This window comes from Podarcis muralis, chromosome 5, assembly GCF_964188315.1.
Source record: "Podarcis muralis chromosome 5, rPodMur119.hap1.1, whole genome shotgun sequence".
Taxonomy (NCBI): Eukaryota; Metazoa; Chordata; class Lepidosauria; order Squamata; family Lacertidae; genus Podarcis; species Podarcis muralis.
In genome coordinates, this window is record NC_135659.1 from 57,807,630 (window position 1) to 57,830,302 (window position 22,673).

At 45.2% G+C, this 22,673-nt stretch overlaps 1 protein-coding gene across 3 annotated transcripts in view; it reads left to right on the forward strand.

Annotated features, from left to right (window-relative positions):
* Nucleotides 1-22,673, forward strand: part of DEF6 (DEF6 guanine nucleotide exchange factor) — a 49,091-nt gene that overhangs the window by 3,784 nt on the left and 22,634 nt on the right. For 2 of the 3 annotated variants that reach the window (XM_028734105.2, XM_028734107.2), the window contains exon 2: nucleotides 19,215-19,355. In XM_028734105.2, coding sequence (XP_028589938.1) covers nucleotides 19,215-19,355 — 141 coding nt within the window. Of the gene's footprint in view, nucleotides 1-14,656; nucleotides 14,690-19,214; nucleotides 19,356-22,673 lie in introns of those variants that run through there. The other variant, XM_028734106.2, reaches the window with a different exon arrangement.

Genomic DNA, 22,673 nt, shown 5'->3' on the forward strand with positions numbered 1-22,673 from the left:
AGCCAGACTATTGCTGGGGGCACCTAACTGACAAAATGTGACTCCGTTGTTAAAATGTCTGCGTGGGCTGGCCATTTATTTTATTTATTTCATAAAATCTATATACTGCTTGATGGTAGAAGACTTCAAAGCAGTTTATAAAAACAATAAAACCACAAGATTACTATTAAAAGCAATAAAAAATAAATAAATTAAAAACACATCAGCATTCAAAATATCTGGTAGGGATATTTACTACCAAGCCAGATTCAAGATCTTGATATTCATTTACAAAGCCTTGAACAAATTAGGTCCAGGGACTGCCTGAACCCTTATATCTCAGTTCAGTCACTGAGATTGTCTGTAGAGCTGTTGCTGGTTGTCCCCTGAGTTGATGGAGCTCATTTGACATGGACAGGAAACCAAGTGTTTGGTGTCATCAGCCTAGTTCCTTGAAATGCCCTACCAGTAGAGTTTCAGAAGGCATCTTGTATGTTTACCTTTAAACGTTTACTGAAAACTTTTATATGCTGTCAGGCTTATGCAAACAATTAAGAAAACATCTTCTGAAACAGTTGAAGATCTGTGATTTCAATTTTTTATGCGGCTTTTACTGTACATACAGAATTGTGGTAAACTGATATATATTGGCCAGTGGTCAGATTATGGAAGCTGTGGTCCAGTAACGTCTAGAAGGCAACTGCTGCAATAGAAAAAGATAATTTTCTCAGCATGGGAATACAGTGAGTGCCACTCATTTGTTCACCTGCTATGCAGCTGTTAAAAGTGCAGGAGCCCTGCAGAAGAGGAAAGTGGTAATTCTAAGTATCTGATAACGTAAACAGGCTCCTTTTTGTGGTGCTTCCCTGCCCCCCATTTATGGTTGTGCTGTGCCTCACAGATATGTTTCCTGTGGGTATGCAGAAATGATGGTTCCAGTGTCAGCAATAAGATTTTTCTTCCTGTTTAGTTGCATACAGCTCTCGCTTCTTTAGAAATCTACATGGTTAGGATTGTGCATCTGTGAAACCTGGTGATTTCAGAGCTGGTGCTCATAGGTAAAATATTTTTTGAGTTGACTGGAGACCTTAGAAATCCACGTGGAGTAAATTTGAACTTGGTGGCTATAATGAACCCCTGATTCCTGTAAGATTGTTTGCTGCAGCACTGCATTTGAGTATGATGTACTTCCATGGTTAAAGCAATGCTCACAACTTGGTGATAAATGCTGCTGAGCTTACAAAGTACTTACGGCCATGAGTTGAGATTATGGCTACTACTCTGAGACTGCTGTCCTAAGCATGCTTACTATGGAACCTGTTGAACTCGATAGAGATCACTTTTGAGTAAACATGCTTAAGATAGTGCCATTAAAAAAACGATTCCTTAAAAAAAAATTCTCCTATTGCCAAACCAAACTCAGGTTTGCACACAACAGAACAAATCCATGAATGATAATTTCATGGCTATAATTATAGCTCAGTTGCTGGAATGTTCAGTGGTGGTGTATCTCTGAGGTCTGCCTTAGACCAGGGGGGTGGCTAACCTGTGTCACTTGAGATGGTGTTGGACTACAGCTCCCATGAGCCTCAGCTAGTATGGCTAGTGGTCACAGATGATGGGAGCTGTAGTCTAATAACTCTTGGAGGGCAACAAATTAGCCACATTGGACTATATTCTAAGAACAAACAGGAGATGACTACTTCCATCATGCTCTAAAACAGCGGTTCTCAACCTGTGGGTCCCCAGATCTGCTCTAAAAGATGCTTTATAATGTGTCAGATTGTTTGTCCAGCTAGGCCAGTGTTGTCTACTTTTGACTGGCAATGTCCCTCTAAGGGTTCAGGAAGATGCCTTTCTCATCACTTACTATGTGATAAGAAAACTGGAAGTACCAGGCATTCAAACAGAGTACCTTCTGCATGGAAATCATATGTTCTGCTTATGGTCTCTTCCGTGATAAAACCGAAAGTGTACCTCTTGACTTGTCAATGGATTTAACCTGTTTTCAAAGCCAATCATCAGGCAAGGGACCTACAGTGGCCATGTTTGAACATAGCAATAAGCCAGATTTTCTAATTTACCTTAGTTTACTGTGATTGAGCAGTGTGCTAGTGCACCCTGCCTGGTTGTTTCTGCTTTGCTCTTAGTCTGGCAAGAGCAAAATAAGCAAACTAGAAAACCTTGGTATCCTATAATGTCTGAACCAGGTATTGTGGATTGTTTCTCTTGAACAAGCCATGATCATTAAAGGTAAAGGTAAAGGTACCCCTGCCCGTACGGGCCAGTATTGACAGACTCTGGGGTTGTGCGCCCATCTCACTCAAGAGGCCGAGGGCCAGCGCTGTCCGGAGACACTTCCGGGTCACGTGGCCAGCGTGACAAAGCTGCATCTGGCGAGCCAGCGCAGCACACGGAAACGCCGTTTACCTTCCCGCCAGTAAGCGGTCCCTATTTATCTACTTGCACCCGGGGGTGCTTTCGAACTGCTAGGTTGGCAGGCGCTGGGACCGAGCAATGGGAGCGCACCCCGCCGCGGGGATTCGAACCGCCGACCTTTCGATCGGCAAGCCCTAGGCGCTGAGGCTTTTACCCACAGCGCCACCCGCGCCATGATCATTCGCTAACCTTAAAACATGGCCTGTTGTTGACTTGCTGGCATTGGCTTGTTAGGGAACAGCAAAATATGACCCCTGGTTTGATTTTAATGGAAAGCCAAAGCTTCCTGGTTTGTTTGTTCTGCTCATGCCAGGGGGGAAGCAGAGTGGAAGCAATTGGGCAGCACGTACCAGCATGTTTCTCATTTACAGTAAGCCACAATATGTCAGAAAATATTACATGGGAATGCAGTCAGTGTTAAGAATATGAGTGTCTCTCTGCTTGTGCAGAATGCCTTTTTTCCAACATCTGCTTTTAAGTGAGCAGGACTTCAAGAGTGAAGTATGGGGTTTTGAGTAAGGCTTGAGCTGCCAATTCTTTCATTTATCAAAATTATCTCCTATTTAAAACTGCATCTCCCAGCCTGCTTACTTCTAGAGCCCTTTTCTCATAGCAGGTTCACTAATAAATTTTTAGAGCTGACATTATAGCAAAGTCTATGTGAACAGAGGTTGCAACTGCGTTTGTGGCTTCCTGGGCTGTTTAGTAAGGGGGATTTTTTGCAGGCAGAGAGCCACCTTACTGTTGCCGCTGTGTCTCCTTAAGCTTTGCATGTTGCAACAAGGCAGTTTTCACGTGATTTGAACTTTCCTCCTTTTAAAATCCAGTAGTTTTTGCAGCTTATGAATCTTCTGATCTAACTCATCAGTGATTTTTTTTTTTAAAAAAAACCTTTTATCTTGCAGCAAAATTATAGTGGGAAAGCCAAGTAGGCTTTAATTTACTGTTAACTAGGGCAATACCTGATTAGTGAAATCATAGTCACTTAATTGTATAGATCGTAGTTTATTTTAAATTTGCATATAAGAAGAACACAATGAATCTAAATAAATTGTTTGTTCTATAAGTGGTGCGCATGTATTGCAGGAAATATCTTGGACAGATTTTGCATTTTCCTCCTCTCACTCACTAGAGGGAATGCCTTTTCTAGAATGGTGGTTGCCATGTGCAGTTTTTGTAAGTACTTTTACAAAAAAACCTAATTTTAAAATGTGTTTCCTGGTTTATCAGGGGCACCTTTTTTAAACTGATCAGAATGTTTTAAATTCTAATCCTACTATTAACCCAAGTTTAGGCCTAGCTCCCTTAGGTTACAGTTTGATGCAAGGCAGTGGGCAAGTAAGGAACACAATAAACTAGTAAGCACAGAACAGGGGTAGTAAAAGTGATGCCCTCTCAATATTGTTAGACTCCACCCAGAGCCAGATCAGCTCATAAGGCAGGGTGAGGCCGCTGCCCCTGAGGTGGCATCCCCATGGGCCACCAGCCTGCCTTGCCACCTCTGCCAGTGCTGGTAGTGGAGAAGCGGTGCCGCCATTTGGGCCGAGATTGCGTTCATTTTGGTTGAGATCTTGCCTCAAATTGGTGATCTCAATAGGCAACGAGTTCCAAAGTGCAGGTGCTGCCACGCTAAACGATGAAGTTCTTACCAATGTGGAACGGGTATTACAGTATGTGGCACCTGTAGATTGAATTACTGCATTGCACTTTACATGGGGCTTCCCTCACTGTTGATCTAAGAGTAGTTTATAGAGAAGGTTGCAGCACAATTGCTGACAGGAGTGAGAGTCTGTCATCATATTGCACTCCTGCTCAGAAGTCAGTGCTGGTTGCTGATTAGTTACCAGGCCAAGTTCAAAGTTGACATCTTTCCGCAGGGCCTGCAAGACAGAGCTGTTCCACCAGGCCTTTGGCCAAGGCACAGTCTGACCCCCTCCCTTCTGTAATCCTCATAGAACTCTAGCCCAATGGTTGCCATTAATTTGATTCCGAATTGATTTTAGAATGTATTTTAATTAATTGACTGTGATTTTATGTAAATCGTGCTATTTTTACTGTTGTTAGCCACTCTGAGCCCGGCTTTGGCTGGGGAGGGTGGGATATAAATAATAATAAAATTATTATTATTTATTTAAGTTTTGCTATTAGTATTTAAAGCACTTAACAGCTTTGGACTGATTTACTCAATGGATCACTTGAGTAAGTGATGGGCCTACTCCAACCCTTCAATCTGCAGAACGTCCAATTTACAAGTGCCACAGAATATAATCTGTATTAATGAGGACTTGATCTTTTTGTGTGTGGCAGTGCATGTACCTTTCTCATCACTTACTATGAGACTTTAAGCAGGAACCTTTCCTGTATAGTTTTGGACACACGCAGTATAATTTAGTTACCCATATTTTACTGATTTTATCTATATTTTAATAATAATCTTTACTTTTGTTTTTTAACTGGTTTTGTGGGTTTTAACTGTTTCCGTGAAGAGCTCTTTGATTAAGTGGTTGATAAAGCTCTCTAAATAAAGCAATCCCTGGCCATTGGCAATTCTAGGTGAGGCTGATGGGATTTGGAGTCCAGTGACATTGGGGAGGCACCCCATTGGCTACTCCTGTGTAAAATGGCATAATAGTATACAGTCATACCTTGGGTTGAATGTGCTTCGGGATGAGCGTTCGAGTTGCGCTCTGCGGCAACCCGGAAGTAACGGGTGGCGCTGTGGGTAAAACCTCAGTGCCTAGGACTTGCCAATCGTATGGTCGGCGGTTTGAATCCCTGCGGCGGGGTGAGCTCCCGTCGTTCGGTCCCAGCTCCTGCCCACCTAGCAGTTCGAAAGCACTCTTAAGTGCAAGTAGATAAATAGGTACCGTTTTATAGCGGGAAGGTAAACGGCGTTTCCGTGTGCTGCGCTGGTGCTGGCTCGCCAGCTGCAGCTTCGTCACTCTGGCCACGTGACCCGGAAGTGTCTTCAGACGGCGCCGGCTCATGGCCTCTAGAGCGAGATGAGCACGCAAACCTAGAGTCGGACACGACTGGCTCGTACGGGCAGGGGTACCTTTACCTTTACTTCGCCGCTTGCACATGCGCAGACACTCAAAATGACGTCACGTGCATGCGCAGAAGCGCTGAAACATGACCCGCGCAGACGCACGGACATGGGTTACGTTTGCTTCTAGATGCGAACGGGGCTCCGGAACGGATACCGCTCGCATCTAGAGGTACCACTGTAATAGTAACAAGTGGGACCAGCAACAAAACATTCAGGACACTCCATTCCCACCTCATCTTCCACCAAGTCAGTCATCATTCCAAGTCTGTCTCCCCCTCCCAAGTTCTTGTGTGCTTCTGCAAATCTTGGGGTTTCCCCATTCAATGAATGGTGTCGTTTTGCTACATAAGGATCAACACTCAAAGAATGTGTCCACCATTGCTGTATGAGATATGCTGTTTGCACGATGCACAACAATGGGTCACTAGACCCTCCTCTCCATCACCCTTCTCTGGGCTAGTCCTTTGCTGGCATGTGGGGTTGTAAAAAGGGGCAAAAGGAGGAGATGCTGAGCCACCACCATCTGATCTGCCCATGCATCTTCTCCTAGTTTAGGATTTGGCCATAAGATGATTGAATTGTATGTAGAGAGCTTAACTAACCTGATGGTGGTAAGGTTACCCAACAGAAGTTCAAGAATACCATAATGATTCACCCACGCAATTCAAATCTACTTTTAAGTGTATTCTGAATTCCCTGGTGTAGCTTCTAAGCATGGGCAGGAGTCAAGGGACCTGTTATAATCTACAGCAGAAGGAAAAGCTATTTTTGCCCAAACTTTCAAGTAACCTTAGGCCATGCTCTTGGCTGTTGATCATAAGCAGTTTTTCTGCACAGATATTCGTTACAAAACGGGGGGGGGGGGGGAGCCAAGCAATAGAAGCAGCATTGTTATTTTATTTTATTTCATAACATCACTTTTATTAATTTTTATCTTTAAACTGTTTTACATAGTTGCACTGAGATATATCTTATGTTTACATTAGATTATAGCCTATGGCATGCAGCAATTGCAGGTCTACTCTATGCAGGTCTACTCTACACTGTATTCAAGAAAGATTAGCCCAGGTAAAATGTGTGTATATCTTCTTGTTATCAATGACCTGGAATGATGTGTGTGTATGTCCTGTGACACAAATGTCCATTTGGTCATGTGGAAGAAGGGAGAAAACTTTGCAGCTCCTCAGTAACCCCAAGATGCTTGGTAGAGGAGCTTGTTGTGTTTGGGTTCTTCTCCAGGAATGTCCATACCATAACCAATCACAAATAATGTGCTCTGACAAACTGGTGTCTGCTTGTGTTTGTTTGAAGTGGGGAGCTTGTGACAGACGAAGCACCCAAAGACTCAAGCTGTGACTCATCCTTGAAATTTGCCTGATAACTGGTGGTCTTCAGCTAAAAGAATAGGTGTGTTCTTGGTATTACTTATAGAGGGTGAGTCCTTTAAAAGAGGCCCCGTGGATACAGAGCACACATGTTCCACGGGTCCTCTTTTAAAAGTCTCACCCTGTATAACTATCCTAATTGAGAAAGCCTAGACAGCAGGTGAGGTGCTAGATGACTGGAGATGCGTAAATATTGCCCCAGTCTTCAGAAAATTGGGATGGTGTGAGTGGGAAGAAAGATGCAGCAAACTGCAGACTAGTCAGCCTGACTTTCATACCAGGGAAGATAACCAGAACAGTTTGTACTCAGGCTTTTTGTTAATGTTGTGGTTGGTAGGAGCCAGCATGGATTTGTCAATAAGTAATCGTGCCAGACTAATCTTATCTCTCTTTTTTTATTAGCTTACTGGTTTAGTGGATTTTGGAATGTGTTGTGGACAAAGTAAATATTGAGTTCAGCAAAGCATTTGATAAAGTCCCCCATGATATTTTGGTTAGCAAATTGGTTAAATGTGGTCTAGTTGATAGTATTGTCACAACTGTTGGGAAATGATGCCCAATGATACCCAAAGCTTTCTCATTTATGGTCGTTCATCACATTGGAGCAAAGTTTAAGTGGGGGGAAGACAGAGCAGCACAGGACACACACACACTCTCTCTATCTCTCTCATCAATTACTTAGAGATGGAGGGATTCCTCATCAAATTTGCAGATGGTGCAAAACTGGGAGGGATAACTTTACACCTCCAAGATGGGAATAAAATTCAAAATAAATTTGACATCTGCAGCGGAGGAGGAATACATAGTTTGGCAGCAATACATGTGAAATGATCTTGGGATTATACTTGGTCAGAAACTGAATGTGAGTCATCAGGGTGATGTGGCTTCAAAAAAGTCTAATGCCATTTTAAGGGTTTCAATGTAACTATAGGGCAATATTCAACTAAATAACTGCATGAGTGGAATGACTTCCGCTTGTGCAATGGCACTCCCCTTTCGCTGTCCCCCTGTGCAGGCCCAGCACAGTCCCCAAATCAGCTCTGTAAGGTTGGGGAAATCCTGAGAACAGTCGATGGGGAGGAGAGGGGGAAAACTCCCACTGTGCAAGAGGAAGTTGTCTGCTCATGCAGGGAGGTACTTTCTGCTACATTGAACTAAGTTTTCCAAGCCATGGAAAGTACAGTGGTACCTCGGGTTACATACACTTCAGGTTACACACGCTTCAGTTTACAGACTCCGCTAACCCAGAAAAAGTGCTTCAGGTTAAGAACTTTGCTTCAGGATGAGAACAGAAATCGTGCTCTGGTGGCGCGGCGGCAGCGGGGAGGCCCCATTAGCTAAAGTGGTGCTTCAGGTTAAGAACAGTTTCAGGTTAAGTACGGACCTCCAGAACGAATTAAGTACTTAACCTGAGGTACCACTGTACTGTAATTGTTTCACCTTATTCTGTACTAGGCAGACACCATCTGTATCCAGGTTTGGGCACTGCACTTCAAAAAAAGGATACAGTCGTACCACTGCTCCCGAACACCTTGGTAGTCGAACATTTCAGCTCCCGAACAATCAAAAACCGAAAGTGAGTGTTCCGGTTTTCGAACAGTCTTTCGGAAGCCGAACATCCAACGGGGCTTCCAATTGGCTGCAGGAGCTTCCTGCAGCCAATCAGAAGCCACACTTTGGAAGTCAAATGTTTTGGAAGTTGAGTGGACTTCCAGAACAGATTCTGTTTGACTTCCAAGGTACGACTGTATAGACATGTTGGGATGGGTTCAGAGGAGGGCAACAAAAAACAGGTCCTGTGATAAAAGCTTGAAGGAACTGGGAAGAGAAGACTGGGGGGGGGGGACATGCCTGTTCTGGTATGGAGCAGCTCTTCACAATCTTGGGCGCATAGGTATTTTAACTGGAGGGGCCACGGTTTGAACTTGGGACCTCCTACTCTGTGCTTCTGAGCTACAGCCCCTTGTTCAGGGTTTAAGTTGTGTTTAGAGCCCATCTTTTCATCTTCTCTCTTTCATTTCTTAGGTGGAATTCAGATTGAGAGAGAGTGACTTACCCAAGGCCATACTACTTTTTGTATCTTATTGCATTCAAATACCACCTTTTCCTCCAAGGAGCCTTAAGGGGTGTACATGATTCTCCCCTCCCCATGTTATCCTCATAACAACCCTGTGAGGTAGGTTATGCTGAGGAACAGTGCCTGGCTCAAGGTCAGCCACTGAGCTTTATAGCTGAGTCCCAGAGACTCAGAAAGTAGCAAACTCCTCCTCTGTTGGAGACATTTAAGCAGTGACAGGAGGATGTCACGAATGTTTGCAGCGGAGTCATTGTATTGGCAAGTAGTTTTAACTAGATGACTTTTACAGTCCCTTCCAACCTTATGATTCTGTGGCATGTGCCTAGGTGCCCCAGGTCCAGAAAATAGACAAATTCGTATTGTATAATGTGACATGGAAGAAATGTGACATTTTCACCAGACAGATGGTCAGAACATCCATTTATCTGTTCCTCACACAGAATCAAGGTTTGTTGAATCTGTTCTTCATCCTATAATGCTGAAATCCTTTGCAATCCTTGCCCTAGGACTCACCGCATGTTGGGGAAGGAGTTCACCTCCTCTGACCATTTTGGAGCATGTCTTTCCTCTTTGTTACAGAACTTCAGTCTGCTAACCCTGGTTTTGCCATGTCTTGTCACCTTTTAACATGCAAGGCAAGCTCCAGATCTGAAGCTAGAAGGATCATTCCAGACTCTGGCAGTCGCCTCCAAGTGTCCCCAACCAGGGAGAAGAAAAGGAGCTTCATTCTCCTTTTGCATTAAACATTCCACCCCTGAGTCATGCTGGCGCCTGTTGCAGAGCACGGTTCTATGCCACACAAAAGCCGATTATAGTGCCACATTCAGCTTAGAGAAACGAGTCCAGTGTGCTGCAGATATGGGGAAATGGCACCAGAATGCATATCTACCACCTGCCTTGAAGCAATGAAGCTGTCTTTTTCAGGGGCAGATTAAAGGGGATTGGAGCTCACAACCAAGTGTTTAAGGTATGGGGGTGTATTTTAATCAGTTGTTCACAGCTGCTACCACCATTCATGGAGAGTGGTGGATACAAATAAATACAGGAGCATGCACACCCTCACAGTCTCCATCACCAGGTTTGTTAAAAAGATTCTAGTTTCTGTCCTAGGTGCCTCTATTTTGAAAGATGTTAGGTAGCAGGGAATGAGAAGAGGCTATGCCTGAAACCCTTGGAGAATCACTTCTGGTCAGAGAGTAGGCAGGGATAGGTTATATCAAGGAAAAGGTATACTGTAAAAGGTAAAGGACCCCTGGACGGTTAAGTCCAGTCAAAGGCAACTATGGGGTCGTGGCGCTCATCTCACTTTCAGGCCGAGGGAGCTGGCATTTGTCCACAGGCAGGTTTTCGGGTCATTTCTGGCGCAACGGAACACCGTGACGAGTGCAAGAGCGCACGGAAATGCCATTTACCTTCCCACCACAGCAGTACCTATTTATCTATTTGCCCTGGCATGCTTTCGAACTGCTAAGTTTCCAGTTGCCATATCAGGGATGGGGAGGCTATGACCCTCCTACTAGTCCACAACTCTCATCATCACTGGTAGACCATTCTGTTTTGGGCTGATGAGTCCAACAACATATTGGAGGGACGTATCCCTGAGCTATATAGCAGGCTGGCACGTTATAAAGCAGCTCCTTGTTTTTGCACCTTTCTTTTTCAGCCTACGTTTAGCACAGGGTGTCCCATCTTTCCTCGTATCCCTTGCATTTTTTGACATTTCATTCTCTCTTGTTTCCGCCTTCCATATTGTGGTGGTAAAGTATGTATATGTCACCCCTGTCTCTCACGTTAAGCTGGTCCTGTACCTGCCCAGGTTTATATGCCCTCTGTTGTCACCATGACTGAATTCAGCCCCAATCTGCAGCACCCACCCATGACTGGGTTGCAATTCACTGAGCATATTCCTGTACCTACCTGTAAGAGCAGGAACCTCAGGGGCCCAGTCAAGGATTTGGAGGGGATCTTTTATGTTCTTAGACAGGGCATGTGACTGGAAAAACAGTGAAAGAGGAATGCACATTTGGATGTGTCTAATTACTGAGCCGGGCCAGTAATCAACAAGTCTCCTACCCAGGAGGCACTGGACTCGCACAGCTGCTGCTATGAATTAGAGCAAAGAACACTGTGCGCTCCAGCCCATCAAGTGATCTCATACAGAGGAGGCGTTGTCACAACCCAGATTACAACTCTGTGTCTGGGGTTGGGAATGCCAGAAGAGGCAGGGGAAAGTATGCGTGCATGTTTAGCAGCCAGCACATCACTCAGCCTTGGAATCGGCCCATGCACATCCCTCTGGAGGCACCTGGCCTAGCCATGCAGGCTTGGACACTGGCTGAACTGTTGACTCACATAAAAGCAGGAGTGTCAGTGTGTGGGAGCAGAAGGAAGTGTATTGCTAGGTGTGAAAGCAGCCAAAAATAGGCCAAAGAGGGGAAAACCTTCCTGATCATTCAAAGTCAACATAAGAAGGCACTTTGTCAGTAGCTGATCCTTTGCTAACTCCAGCCTAGTGCTGTAGCCATGGTATGTGTGTCCATCCCTGTCTCTTTCTCTCTTTGCTAGCCTCTGTGACTCACTCAGAGATATTTTGGACCTCTGCCCTGAATTTCCAGCTTTCATTTACTAAAGTTTGTGTCTGCCTTAGGTGGCTGCAAGAAGCCACTGGTTTTAGCAATGATGGGGGGGGGGGCTATGAAATTGTGCCTGGATAGGTGGCTCCCCAAACCCTGGTTGGAATGCAAATTGCCCCTCTTACTGATCATCAGATGGATTATCTGAGTGGGATTAATCCTTCATCAATTTAATCTCCACAGATAATAACTGAGGCAGGGTAGCTGCATGCCTTTGTACATGTCTCCATGTGTGCGCGCATGTATGTATGAGAGAGTGTGAAATGACCACAAGCACCACCAGCATGTGGGGTGTAGTTAAGAGCGAATGTGGCTGTCAGGCCAAAAAATATTAGCCACCCTTGTTATAGCTTTTTAAATTTTATTCACAGACTGATAAGGGGAAATGTTCAGACAAGTAGGCATGTGCATTTGGCCTCCACCACACCTTCCCTGATGGGCTTGTACTGTGCTTACCAAGTTCCTGTGGTGGGCAGGAATCTCAGGGGCCCACGGCATTAGACATTATTGAGAAGAAGGCCCTGATGAGCAAAGTCTCCCAACCATTGGAGGAGCCCTAAGTATGTACATACAGTGTCCTGAGAGCAAGCAGAGTCTACAGATATTAGCAGGTAGCTTAGCCATGCAGCTGACAGGTAGGGTCAGATGGGTGTTGCAGGACCTTGGGTAGCTCCAAGCAAATAACTTGCTCTCCTTCCCAGGCTCTAAAGGACCCCTGACAGTTAAGTCCCGTCGCGAATGACTCTGGGGTTCCGACGCTCATCTCGCTTTACTGGCTGAGGGAGCCGACGTTTGTCCGCAGACATTTTTTCCAGGTCATGAGGCCAGCATGACTAAGCCGCTTCTGGCGAAACCAGAGCAGCGCACAGAAACACTGTTTACCTTCCCGCCGGAGCGGTACCTATTTATCTACTTGCACTTTGACGTGCTTTTGAACTGCTAGGTTGGCAGGAGCTGGGACCGAGCAACGGGAGCTCACCCCGTTGCGGGGATGCGAACCACCGACCTTCCGATCGGCAAGCCCTAGGCTCAGTGGTTTAGACCACAGTGCCACCCAGGCCCTACCCCTTCTTGAAGTGGAGAGTCTCAGTGCTCATCCACATGTTTCTGGACACAGACCAAAAAACTACAGATGAAGAACTGAGTGGAGTGCAGGGGGCCTGTGCAGGAAGCCTTAAATACCTTGGGAACAGACCTGAAGGAAGCCTATGTGCTCCATCAGGCCCACCCTCAAAGGGAGCCCTGCCTCCAAGCCTGTGTGCTATTGACAAATCTGCAGGCAGATTTGGATTCACTTTCTGGCTGGCAAGGTGAGTGTTAAGCCTCCTCGCTGGCCAGGCAGCCTGCAGCACCACAGAACCGGATAAAGCTGGCTTACCTTCTGCCCCGCACTTTCTAGGCCCTGGTATTATCATCAACTGAGGCCCTTCTTCATGTGCCTCTTCCATGTGAGAGGTCTAGAGGGTGGCAACAGGAGAATGGGCCTTTTCGTTGTCCCCCCCCCCCCCCGTTTGTGGAATGCTTTCCTCAGGGAGGCTTGCCTGGCATCTTCATTATATATCTTTAGGTGCCAGGCGAAAACTTTTCAATATTCTATGGCTTTTTAAATGTGTTTTTGGGAGGGGGTTTGTTGGTTTGTTTCTGTTTTTGTTTTATCTTGTGCTTTGTATTCTCATTTTGTATTTTGCTGTTGTGAACTGCCCTGTGATGAAGGGTGGTATGCAAATTTAATAAATAATAACAATAATAAGGGTGAGGCAGTGGGTTGGCTGCAGACTGTGATGGAAAAGTTAGTTTTTGCTGGGCAGATTGGTTCAACAAGTGTTTTCTTTTTATTTTTTTCCCTGCCAGCAAACTGTTAACAAAAGGCAGCTTCTGATTGGCCAGGGTTCCAGGAGGGAGAGTTGAAAAAGAGAGACAGTTTTTAGGTTGGGAGGTAGGGAGTGAGAGTTGGTTCTGGGTAGAAACATCCACTCTATCACAAGCTAGAGAAGGGAGTCTCTGAGCTTAGTGTGAAGGATAATGTGTGGTGTCCTGTAAGAGTAATAGGCCAGGAATTAACTGGGAGGCTGAGGCTGAGCCAGGATAAGTAGAAGCTGTGAGAATACAGTCTACTGAGGACTCATTCCAATCAGGAGGGGAGAGATTCTTCTACATTGAGAAGACTCCCAAACCAGTTAAGAGGGGTGTGGTGATCCCTTGGGTCTGTTACTTGGAGTAACTCAGGAGTAGGGTTGTCAAAGGGGTGTGTAACTGACAGGAAGTACCACCTTGTTTAAGAAACAAAGTATTAAGCGGCAACAGCTGTGCAACAACTGAGAAAGAGCAGAAGTGAAATAACATTAGAATCTGAAGTATCCTTTGTTTTACCCACTTTGTGTCATAAACTTCCAATGTTTAATAAAATCTTTCTTCTTTATTTGATCAAATCCTGCCTAAGACGACGAATTATTAAATTTTCCCTCACACAAGTCCCCCACATGATAATCTGGAGTAGTTTGTAGGAATTCGGGTAATTGGTGTTCTGTGAGGTGGGTGCGCTATATTTAAGTGAGGGCGGGCCCAATGGCACCAGGGGGGGGGAAATGCTGTCACGCCATCGCACATGCAAGCTCTGCACTGCCTGAAATGGCAGCATGGGGCGTGCGTGTGCCTGCTGCCTCCCCTTCAGCCACCCTATGGCTGAGGGGGAGGCAGTGGGCAGACTCCTTGGAGGCTCTGCGCAGCGTGTCCTGCCCTGGCTCACCCCGCCCTGTTGGTGGCTTGCCCCACCCTCTAGTGCAGGGCACACACCGCCCCAGGTGCCCAAGCAGCTGGCTACACCGCTGCTTAGTTCCCCAAATTATGCACAGCCAACGGGCATGGCCAGTAGCAACAAGCCCACACTGCCCCTTCACACATTAACCAAATGGAATGCCTCTTCTATCTCTACGAAGAAGTCCTTGATTGCCCCCACTCCGGCCTCTGTTTTCTGTAGGCCATTGTTTGAATTTGCATGAACATATTTAGCAGCAGAAATGCTGAGTCATCGAACCACAGTTGTACGATTTGGCTGATGCTAAAGTCTTTATTTCATATCTTTTATTTGTTGCTTGCATTTTAAGAGTGGATGAAGAAACTAGATTTGGTAAGTTCCAGTACTTTGTCTCCTTTTTGCACTTTCAAAAGGGCATGCTAGTTTGGTGCTGTAGAAAGGTAGCAGATAGTTACATTTGTTGTTTTTAAGATTTGTTTGCTGAGAGGGGAAAGGACAGGTGCTTGTAGGATTTTTATTTATTTATTTTGCCTTAGGTGCCAAAATAACGTGGTTGATCTTGGGTGCAATGCATCTTGACAATTTTTGCAGGTGGTGGTGGTGGTGCAGGGAGAAAGGCCCATTTGCTGCCCTATCTCAGACAGCAACATTCATAGAGAATTATTACCAATCTGGCTAGGTTTCCCCAATTTAAAAATATAAAAACATACTAAAACATCAAACACTAAAAACTTCACAATACAGGGCTGCCTTCAGATAATGCTATGACTACTGATCATGGTGGCTATATATGATGTGATCTGTATAGCAGTTGCTAGGGAGCAACAGTGGTGAAAGAATATTGCCCTTGTGTTTTGCTTGTGGTCTTCCTGTAGGTGTCTGCAGTGGAGGCTAGTTCATTAAGGCGAATGGTTCACTTTCCCACTCACTTCAGCCCACTCACAGCCAATCTTCACTTGCTGACCTCCTTAATTACAACTAGTCCAGAGGTGGCACTGCCTGTCAGAGCCCTCCTTCTTAGACTCTAATGTTGCCCTTGTAGAACTCAGCAGAAAGGAGGATGGGGACAAGCCTAGAATTAGCTGGCTCTGCCTGTCATTGCCTCTGCCTCTATCTGTTGTTGGATCTTTCACCCCTCCAGGCTCAATGGGCCCCAGCCACCAATAGGTACCTGACTTGACCACTGTGGGGAAACAGGATGCCAAGCAAGACACACCTTCAGTTTGATCTTACCATAGGTACTTAGGTGCCAGCTCTGAGCCTACAGAACATAGTTTCACCTAAGTCACATGCGATAGGGAGAAAAGTTTATGGAAGGTATATAAATGGACTTTGCTTAAGCATTAGCTCATAAGGTATGAGAGTGTCCTTGAGCTTGTTCACAAGCTTTTTCAACAACAGTGATTGCCTCGGCTAAATAGCAGCCCATTAAACCTTTGCAGTAAATAAATGCAGTTAATGGTTGTGCTGTAGGTGATTTGCAAATGTAAGGAGCACACTTTTTAATGTTAAATTTTTATGTGTTTTCTTCTAAGCTGCCTTGAGGGAGAAAATTATTAGAGTAGTAGATCAACTTTAAAATGAATTAGTGAAATAGGTTAAATAATTTAGGGTTTAAAGCAAGATTAACCAGTGCCCACAGGGCATTTTAGGGTACACAGGGAAAGGCTACTTGAAGTGGCCAGACAGCAGCTCACTCAAACCTACCTCTTAGAGATGAATGTTAAGGAAAGCAGATAGGATGTGCCCTCTAACAGTTTCCACTTAAGATAATTAAGAGAGTATAGCATGAATGGACTGTAATTCTAATTTAAGCCCTTAAACCCATAAATTTCCACCCACTCTTGTGGCCAATAGCACCTTTGGGGGAGGGCGTGATAATAGATTGAGGTTGTGGCATCCTTCGTCTGCACTGTGGCCCTAATCCAAATCCCACTCCTCCCACAGCTGCTTTTTGAGAAAGAAGCTCCAAATATGGAGCTCCCATGTCACATCTAGTTTGATATTGCAGACAGGTTTTGGCAGAGCCCAACATAACTGCAGAGGTGATACTTGCTCATCTTCTCACCTTTCTCTAGAGGACTTGATTTTCTGTCTCCTATTCCCTCCCCCCCTTTGCTTTCAGACTTGTCTCATGACTGGGATGTTTGGGGCTATGCATGGACTTAGAAAGCTAAAATTTGGTTGTCAGGAAGGGGAGTACCCTCTCAGTTCCAGAAGTGGCTAAAGTACCCTCTCAGAGGAGTGGCTAACTTAACCTGTTGTGGCAAAACCAGAGTATCTACAAATGCAATATAAAACATAGCTAGCATAATCTGAGAGTAGTAAAATTAGTCAGCCAGTTAACTTTCCAGGGGTTGCTGGTTGCTTCCTAGGGAAATATCCAACTATACCATACTCAGAGAAGACTGAAATTAAAGGAGAAGTCTATTGATTTCAGCGGGTTTCTTGAAGCCTAACCATGTCTACTCAGAAGTTGGTCCCATTGAATTCAGTGGGGCTTACACTCAAGTAATTGAAGTTAAGATTTCAGCCCTTGCTGATACAATGCAGGGGAAAGGCCATACCTCAAATTACACCCTCAGCATCTCCACCTAGGGCTGGGAGAGACTCCCTGTCCCTGAAAACCTAGAGACCTGCTACTGGTCTGTAGACATACTGAGATGGACCACTTGGTCAGGCTCAGTATAACGCCGTTTCCTGTCTTCCCGAAGTCACACGCTCCCAGTTCCTTCTGTTTATATTGTTTATGCTTTTACTTTGTTTATATTTGATGTTTTATTATTTTTAATTTGTATGTTATCTGCTTTATAAATAAACTCAAAGAAAAGCAGAACATAGACATCACTGTTGCTACTATTCCCCTCTGCCAACACGATGGCCTTGATCCAATTTGGGGTCTTTCTGCTGTTGCTTTTTAAGTAAAGAAAATGACTGTTGGGAGATCCTTTCACATATATCTGGCTAGGCTCTCAGGCAGACACTGCAGCAGATAGCAGCGGTTTTTCTGGCAATAATGAGCCTCTTCCAGCTAACTAAGCTTTATTCACCTTGGCAGCCTGGTCTTTTGGAATTACCCAATGTGCCTTTTATGTAAACTTTCCCCAGTCTCCCCACCCCCATGCCCAAGTCACCTATGGCAAGCAGTTTGCCCACCTGGAGTCCAGCCAGGACATCTGTTCTACAACAGCATGTATATCAATTCCAGAAGTGGTACACACTCAGACAAAGGAGAGAATTTTACATTGTTTGGAGATTATTTACCCTCCAATAGCTGAGCACTCAATACCAAACACCATTATGCTGGGTTGAATGTGAAAGATGAATAGGGTGAGTTTCAGATGATGCCAGCTAATCACAGCTTGGTTTTGAGGGAGGGAGCAGTTGCCTTCTATTTTTTGGTTATGGGGATGGAAAATCAGGGATGAGACATTCAATGCAGGACAAGGTCCCTTTCTCCTCTTAATATTTGCACTGAAGGGATTTTCTCAGCAGGCAGTTTCTCTTTCATTATAGTGCTGCTGTAGGGTTGCCAACTTCCCTACCCCTTTGCCCCTTGCAGAGCTCCTATGCACAAACAGCTGGATGAGAGCTGAAACTTAACAGCTGAAGCTTTTTCCAACACAAAGCTACTAGCGATGGATGGTACAATTCTGAGCTGTTGAATCTCTGCATGTCATGTGACTATTATAGGCACACGAGACCTATGGGGGTGGGGGTGGGGTGGGGAGCTGGCAATCCAATACAGCAGGGGTCTGCAACCCGCGGCTCCGGAGCCGCATGTGGCTCTTTTACATCTTTGCCGCGGCTCCGGGGCGGATACTTGCGAGGGGAGGAGGCGCATTGTGCGCCCCGACACTCCTCACTGTGGCGGGCGCTGTACTGGCTGTGATGTCGCATGGGGGCGGTGCGTGCATTAGTCACGCACCGTCCCGACGTCACCTTCCCGCCCGCTGTCAGATCGCGGCTCCTGAGATATATTTGTTTTAAATGTCGCAATGGTTTTGCGGCTCCCAGTTGTTGTTTTTTCTTCGGAAATGGGTCCAAGTGGCTCTTTTTGTCTTAAAGGTTGCAGACCCCTGCAATACAGCAAAGGTAGAAGAAGCTGCCCTTCCTAGTAATCTCTTTCCATGAAAATTTAAGGCACACAGCCACACCCCCTTTTGAATCTAATAATCATATGGAAAAGATCATAGTCCTAGGCACACTTCCTTGACAGTATGTTTTATTGACAGCATGTGGGATTTTCTTCCAAGCAATGCATTTATTATTTGGGTGAAAGTTTGATTGGCTTAATAAATCCCTACATCCACCATTTATTTGCAGAATAGTTTCCTTCTTTCTGTTTGAGGGTAATTTCAGGGTGTGAGTCAGAAGTGTATTCTGGGGTGCCTTTAAACTTTAAAGTGTTGGATATTCTTTTATAGGAACATAGGAAATTGCCTTACACCAAGTTTCTAGGTTTTCAGACAAGAGTCTTTCTCCAGTCCTACCTGAAGATGCTGGGGATTGAATCCGCAGAGCATCTTGGCTATGGTGCTGCTCACCCCCACTTTTCATCCAATTGCTTAGCAGCTAAATAGTTTAATCCTTGAAGTGTCACACATCAAATGGGAAGACATTGCCCTAAGCCAGACTGTTTAATTTTTTTTAATTATCATGAGACCATAGTTTTGGCAGCCAAGGTTATCATTCATGTGTCTGCATTTGCTCATGTTTAAGCCCAAAAGACAGGGGGCATCAGTAGAGGTGTGTGGGTGGGGGAGGCTGAACCCTTCCCCAAGGGTATTGTTATGTCAATAAGGCAGATGTGAGAATAAAAAAATATGTCTGCCCTCCTTGTGTCTAATTTGGTTCTGTCTTGTCCTGATGGCCTGTCTTTCCTCTACTCTCTCAGGTGCTCTCTCACAACCTGTACACTGTGCTGTGCATCCCTCATGATCCTGTGGCATTGGAGGAACACTTCAAGGACGATGACGATGGGCCAGTATCAAGTCAAGGGTATATGCCATATCTCAACAAATACATCCTGGACAAGGTAAGCCCATTTCCCCTTGGATCTGTTTAAAGCTCCTCCTTCTTAGATCAGGGATGGGGAACTTAGGGCCCTACAAGTGTCTAGGCAGTATCAAACGCAGGGCGGGAAAGGAACAGTTTTCCTAGTTTCCAGCAGGAGCAATTGTACACACTGATGATTGGCTGGTGATTTGAGATGTAACAGGAAGAACCATAGCTGTCAACGTTTCCTTTTTTTTTAAAGGAAATTCTCTTATTCCGAATAGGATTCTTCGCAAGAAAAGGGAAAAGTTGACAGCTATGGGAAGAACATAGGAAGCTGTTTTATACCGAGTGGGACCATTAGTCCATCTAGCTCTATACTGTCTACACTGACTGGCAGCAGCTCTCCAAAGTCTCAGGCAGGAGTCTTTCCTAACCCTATTTGGAGATGCTGGCGATGGAACTTGGGAACCTTCTTTCTGCTAAGCAGATGGTCTATCATTCAGCTGCAGCTGTGCCTTCCTTGTCCATTTCCCACCCCATCCCCAGAGCAATTTTTCAATTTAAAATCCCCCACTGACTGAGTTTAGCTTTTTTTTTAATGTAAATAAGACACTGAACAATTGTTTGAGTGGATCAACTTACTAGGAGCACTCCCCTGAGCAGGGAAAAGAATGGGTAGAGGGGCAAAAAGGAAGAGGCAACCCACATTTTACGTCGTGTGAGGCACAAAGGAGGAAGGAAACAGAAATGGGATGTCAGCCCTTCCAAGTGTGGTCAGATTTGTGCTACTTGGAGGATTTTCAGTTAATCATAGTGTCTTGAGTACCTCCCAGGCTTTCAAGGAAGGAAGCTGTTAATCCTGATTTTCATATTCATGACCACTTTATATGGAGGGACTGTGAAGCAGTATTAAAGCCCCTTGCATGGAATACTTGGCTTTGGTGGGTTCAGAGCATTTCAGTGTGAATGGAATCCTAGTTAAGGTTGAGAAAACGGGACAGCAAACAGGAGCAGGTTTGCTGCTTCTCTTCCTCTCCCCACAACCCACTATCAAGCCCTGGGGAATGTGCAAATCTGTGTCAATGAGATTCAAATGAATTTTAAAAGTCTGCTGGCAAAAACCCCACTCTCCCTCTTAAAGATCTGTTTGGATGCTTGTTAGGAAGAGAAGATTTTAAAATAAGAAACTGGATTCTTAAAGCCTGATTTCTCTCTCTGGTTCTCTGTATTTCAAAGGCATCTTTGTTCCTTGAAGGGGAATGTTATTAGCTGTCTTCTCCAGGCTTAGACACATACAGAGAGAGAGAGAGAGAGATCCATGGCAGCTTCATAGGGTTGTTCCTGCCATGTGGCAAGCTGAGCTAGCTGAGCTTTTTGGATAAGGAGGTGGAGTCCGAGGGTGGCAGAACAAGCAAGGGCCTGCTGCCAGCCATAGAGCAACTTGAAGCCTAGACACACCATAAGCCATTTTGCTATGGTGGCAAAAACTGTTCAAAAGTTTCACTGTTTGGATTTGATATCCCGCTTTATCACTACCTGAAGGAGTCTCAAAGCGGCTAACATTCTCCTTTCCCTTCCTCCCCCACAACAAACACGCTGTGAGGTGAGTGAGGCTGAGAGACTTCAGAGAAGTGTGACTGGCCCAAGGTCACCCAGCAGCTGCATGTGGAGGAGCGGAGACGCGAACCCGGTTCCCCAGATTACGAGTCTACCGCTCTTAACCACTACACCACACTGGCTGTTAAACTGCAACCCGGGGGTGGCGGGAACCTGTGGCCTTCCAGGCCTCATTGGACTACAACTCCCGTCATCCCTGACCAACAACCCTGTTGGCTGCATGTAATGGGGGTTGGAGTTTAACAAAAGCTAGAAGGCCACCAGTTCCCCATTCCTGCTTTAAACAGTATTTGCCATCACAGCAAAGTCGTGGCAGCACTCAGCACTCCGAAGGCCCCCTGTCGGTTTTTCTGGTCCCCCTAATGCCTGATTTTCTGATGAAGGATGTTAGCATCCTTCCTGAATTGTGCTACACCATGATGACTGGTTGTGGGAGAGGGAGGCAGGTAGGAAGAAGAAGAGGAGGAGCGGCAAGCATGTGAACCCTTTTGAGCACAAAACTCTTCCTTGTAAGGTAAGATTGTAGCCTTCCAGTTGCTAGACTCCACCTCTCATCAGGGGAGATGGGAGTTGTGGTCCAGCAACATCTGCAGGGGCCCATGTTCTACATTCCTGCTGTAAGGGAATTCAGGAGTGCTCAAATTACAGGGGCCCAGCGCCCTTGCCTTTTGGGATGACATACTTAAGTTGCAGTGCAAAGCAAACCTAGGAGGGAGTACACCCCATTGAGTAGATTTGAGGAAGCCAGGTTAGGATTCCACTGTTGTTTATTGTTTTTAGAAGGCTTTGAGAGGCATGCTTTGGTGTAGTCCTGGGGTGGCGTTTGTGAATGTCATTAGGGGTCCACTCCCTTCCTCCCCCCCCCCCCCACTCCACATTATTGAGTAGGCCTGACTTGCACTGCAACCACCAGCCCAACAGAATAGTCTTGCCTCAAGGTGGGAATGCAGTCTGAGAATACTCTTTCTGTTAATTTGGATATCTCCTCCAATTAGCAGGAAACGTGCTACCTTCTCCAGTGACTCACCACCCAGCAGCAGCCGTACAGGGAGCAAAACGAAACAGCTCAAGTGTGAAATGATTAAGGAAACAAACTCATGCATATAGAGAATGTGCTGTTTTGAAATAAATGATCTGATTGTCATGTCGCTCTCTATCAGTTGTGAAGACATGCTGTTTTGAGTCAAGCATGGGTTGGGGGGCGGATTTGCCCTCAGGAAAGCCCTTTTACCCTAGTGTAAAAGGTCACAAATATGCCTACAGAAGATCCAGGTGGTTTGCATTGGCTTCATAGCTATGGATTTTAGTCAATGCTGGTCCTACTCAGAGTAGACCCATTGAAACTAATGAACCTAAGTCCATTATCTTTAGAGGGTCTTCTGTGAGTAGGACTAGCATTGAAAACACCCCTATGTGTGCCCTATGTTTCTCTTGGCTTACCAGGGAATCTCAGATCTTGACACACAATCAGGTTTTGTTTCAGAATGAACAAGTTTCTCATTTCCAGCTATCACACACTCTAGTCTTTGCCAGTGCACTCCCAAAATTCTGTGAAATTAAAATTCCAAGGCTTGTAGGTCAGGTTAATGTATATGAATTTGCTAAACACACTCAAACTAGCTCCATTAATTATGAGTAGATGGGTGGGGTATAAACAATAAAATAATAAATTATTATTATTAGAGAATTCTGGATTTTCAAGGTGAATAACTTAGGCTTTGTTTTTCTTTTTCAACAA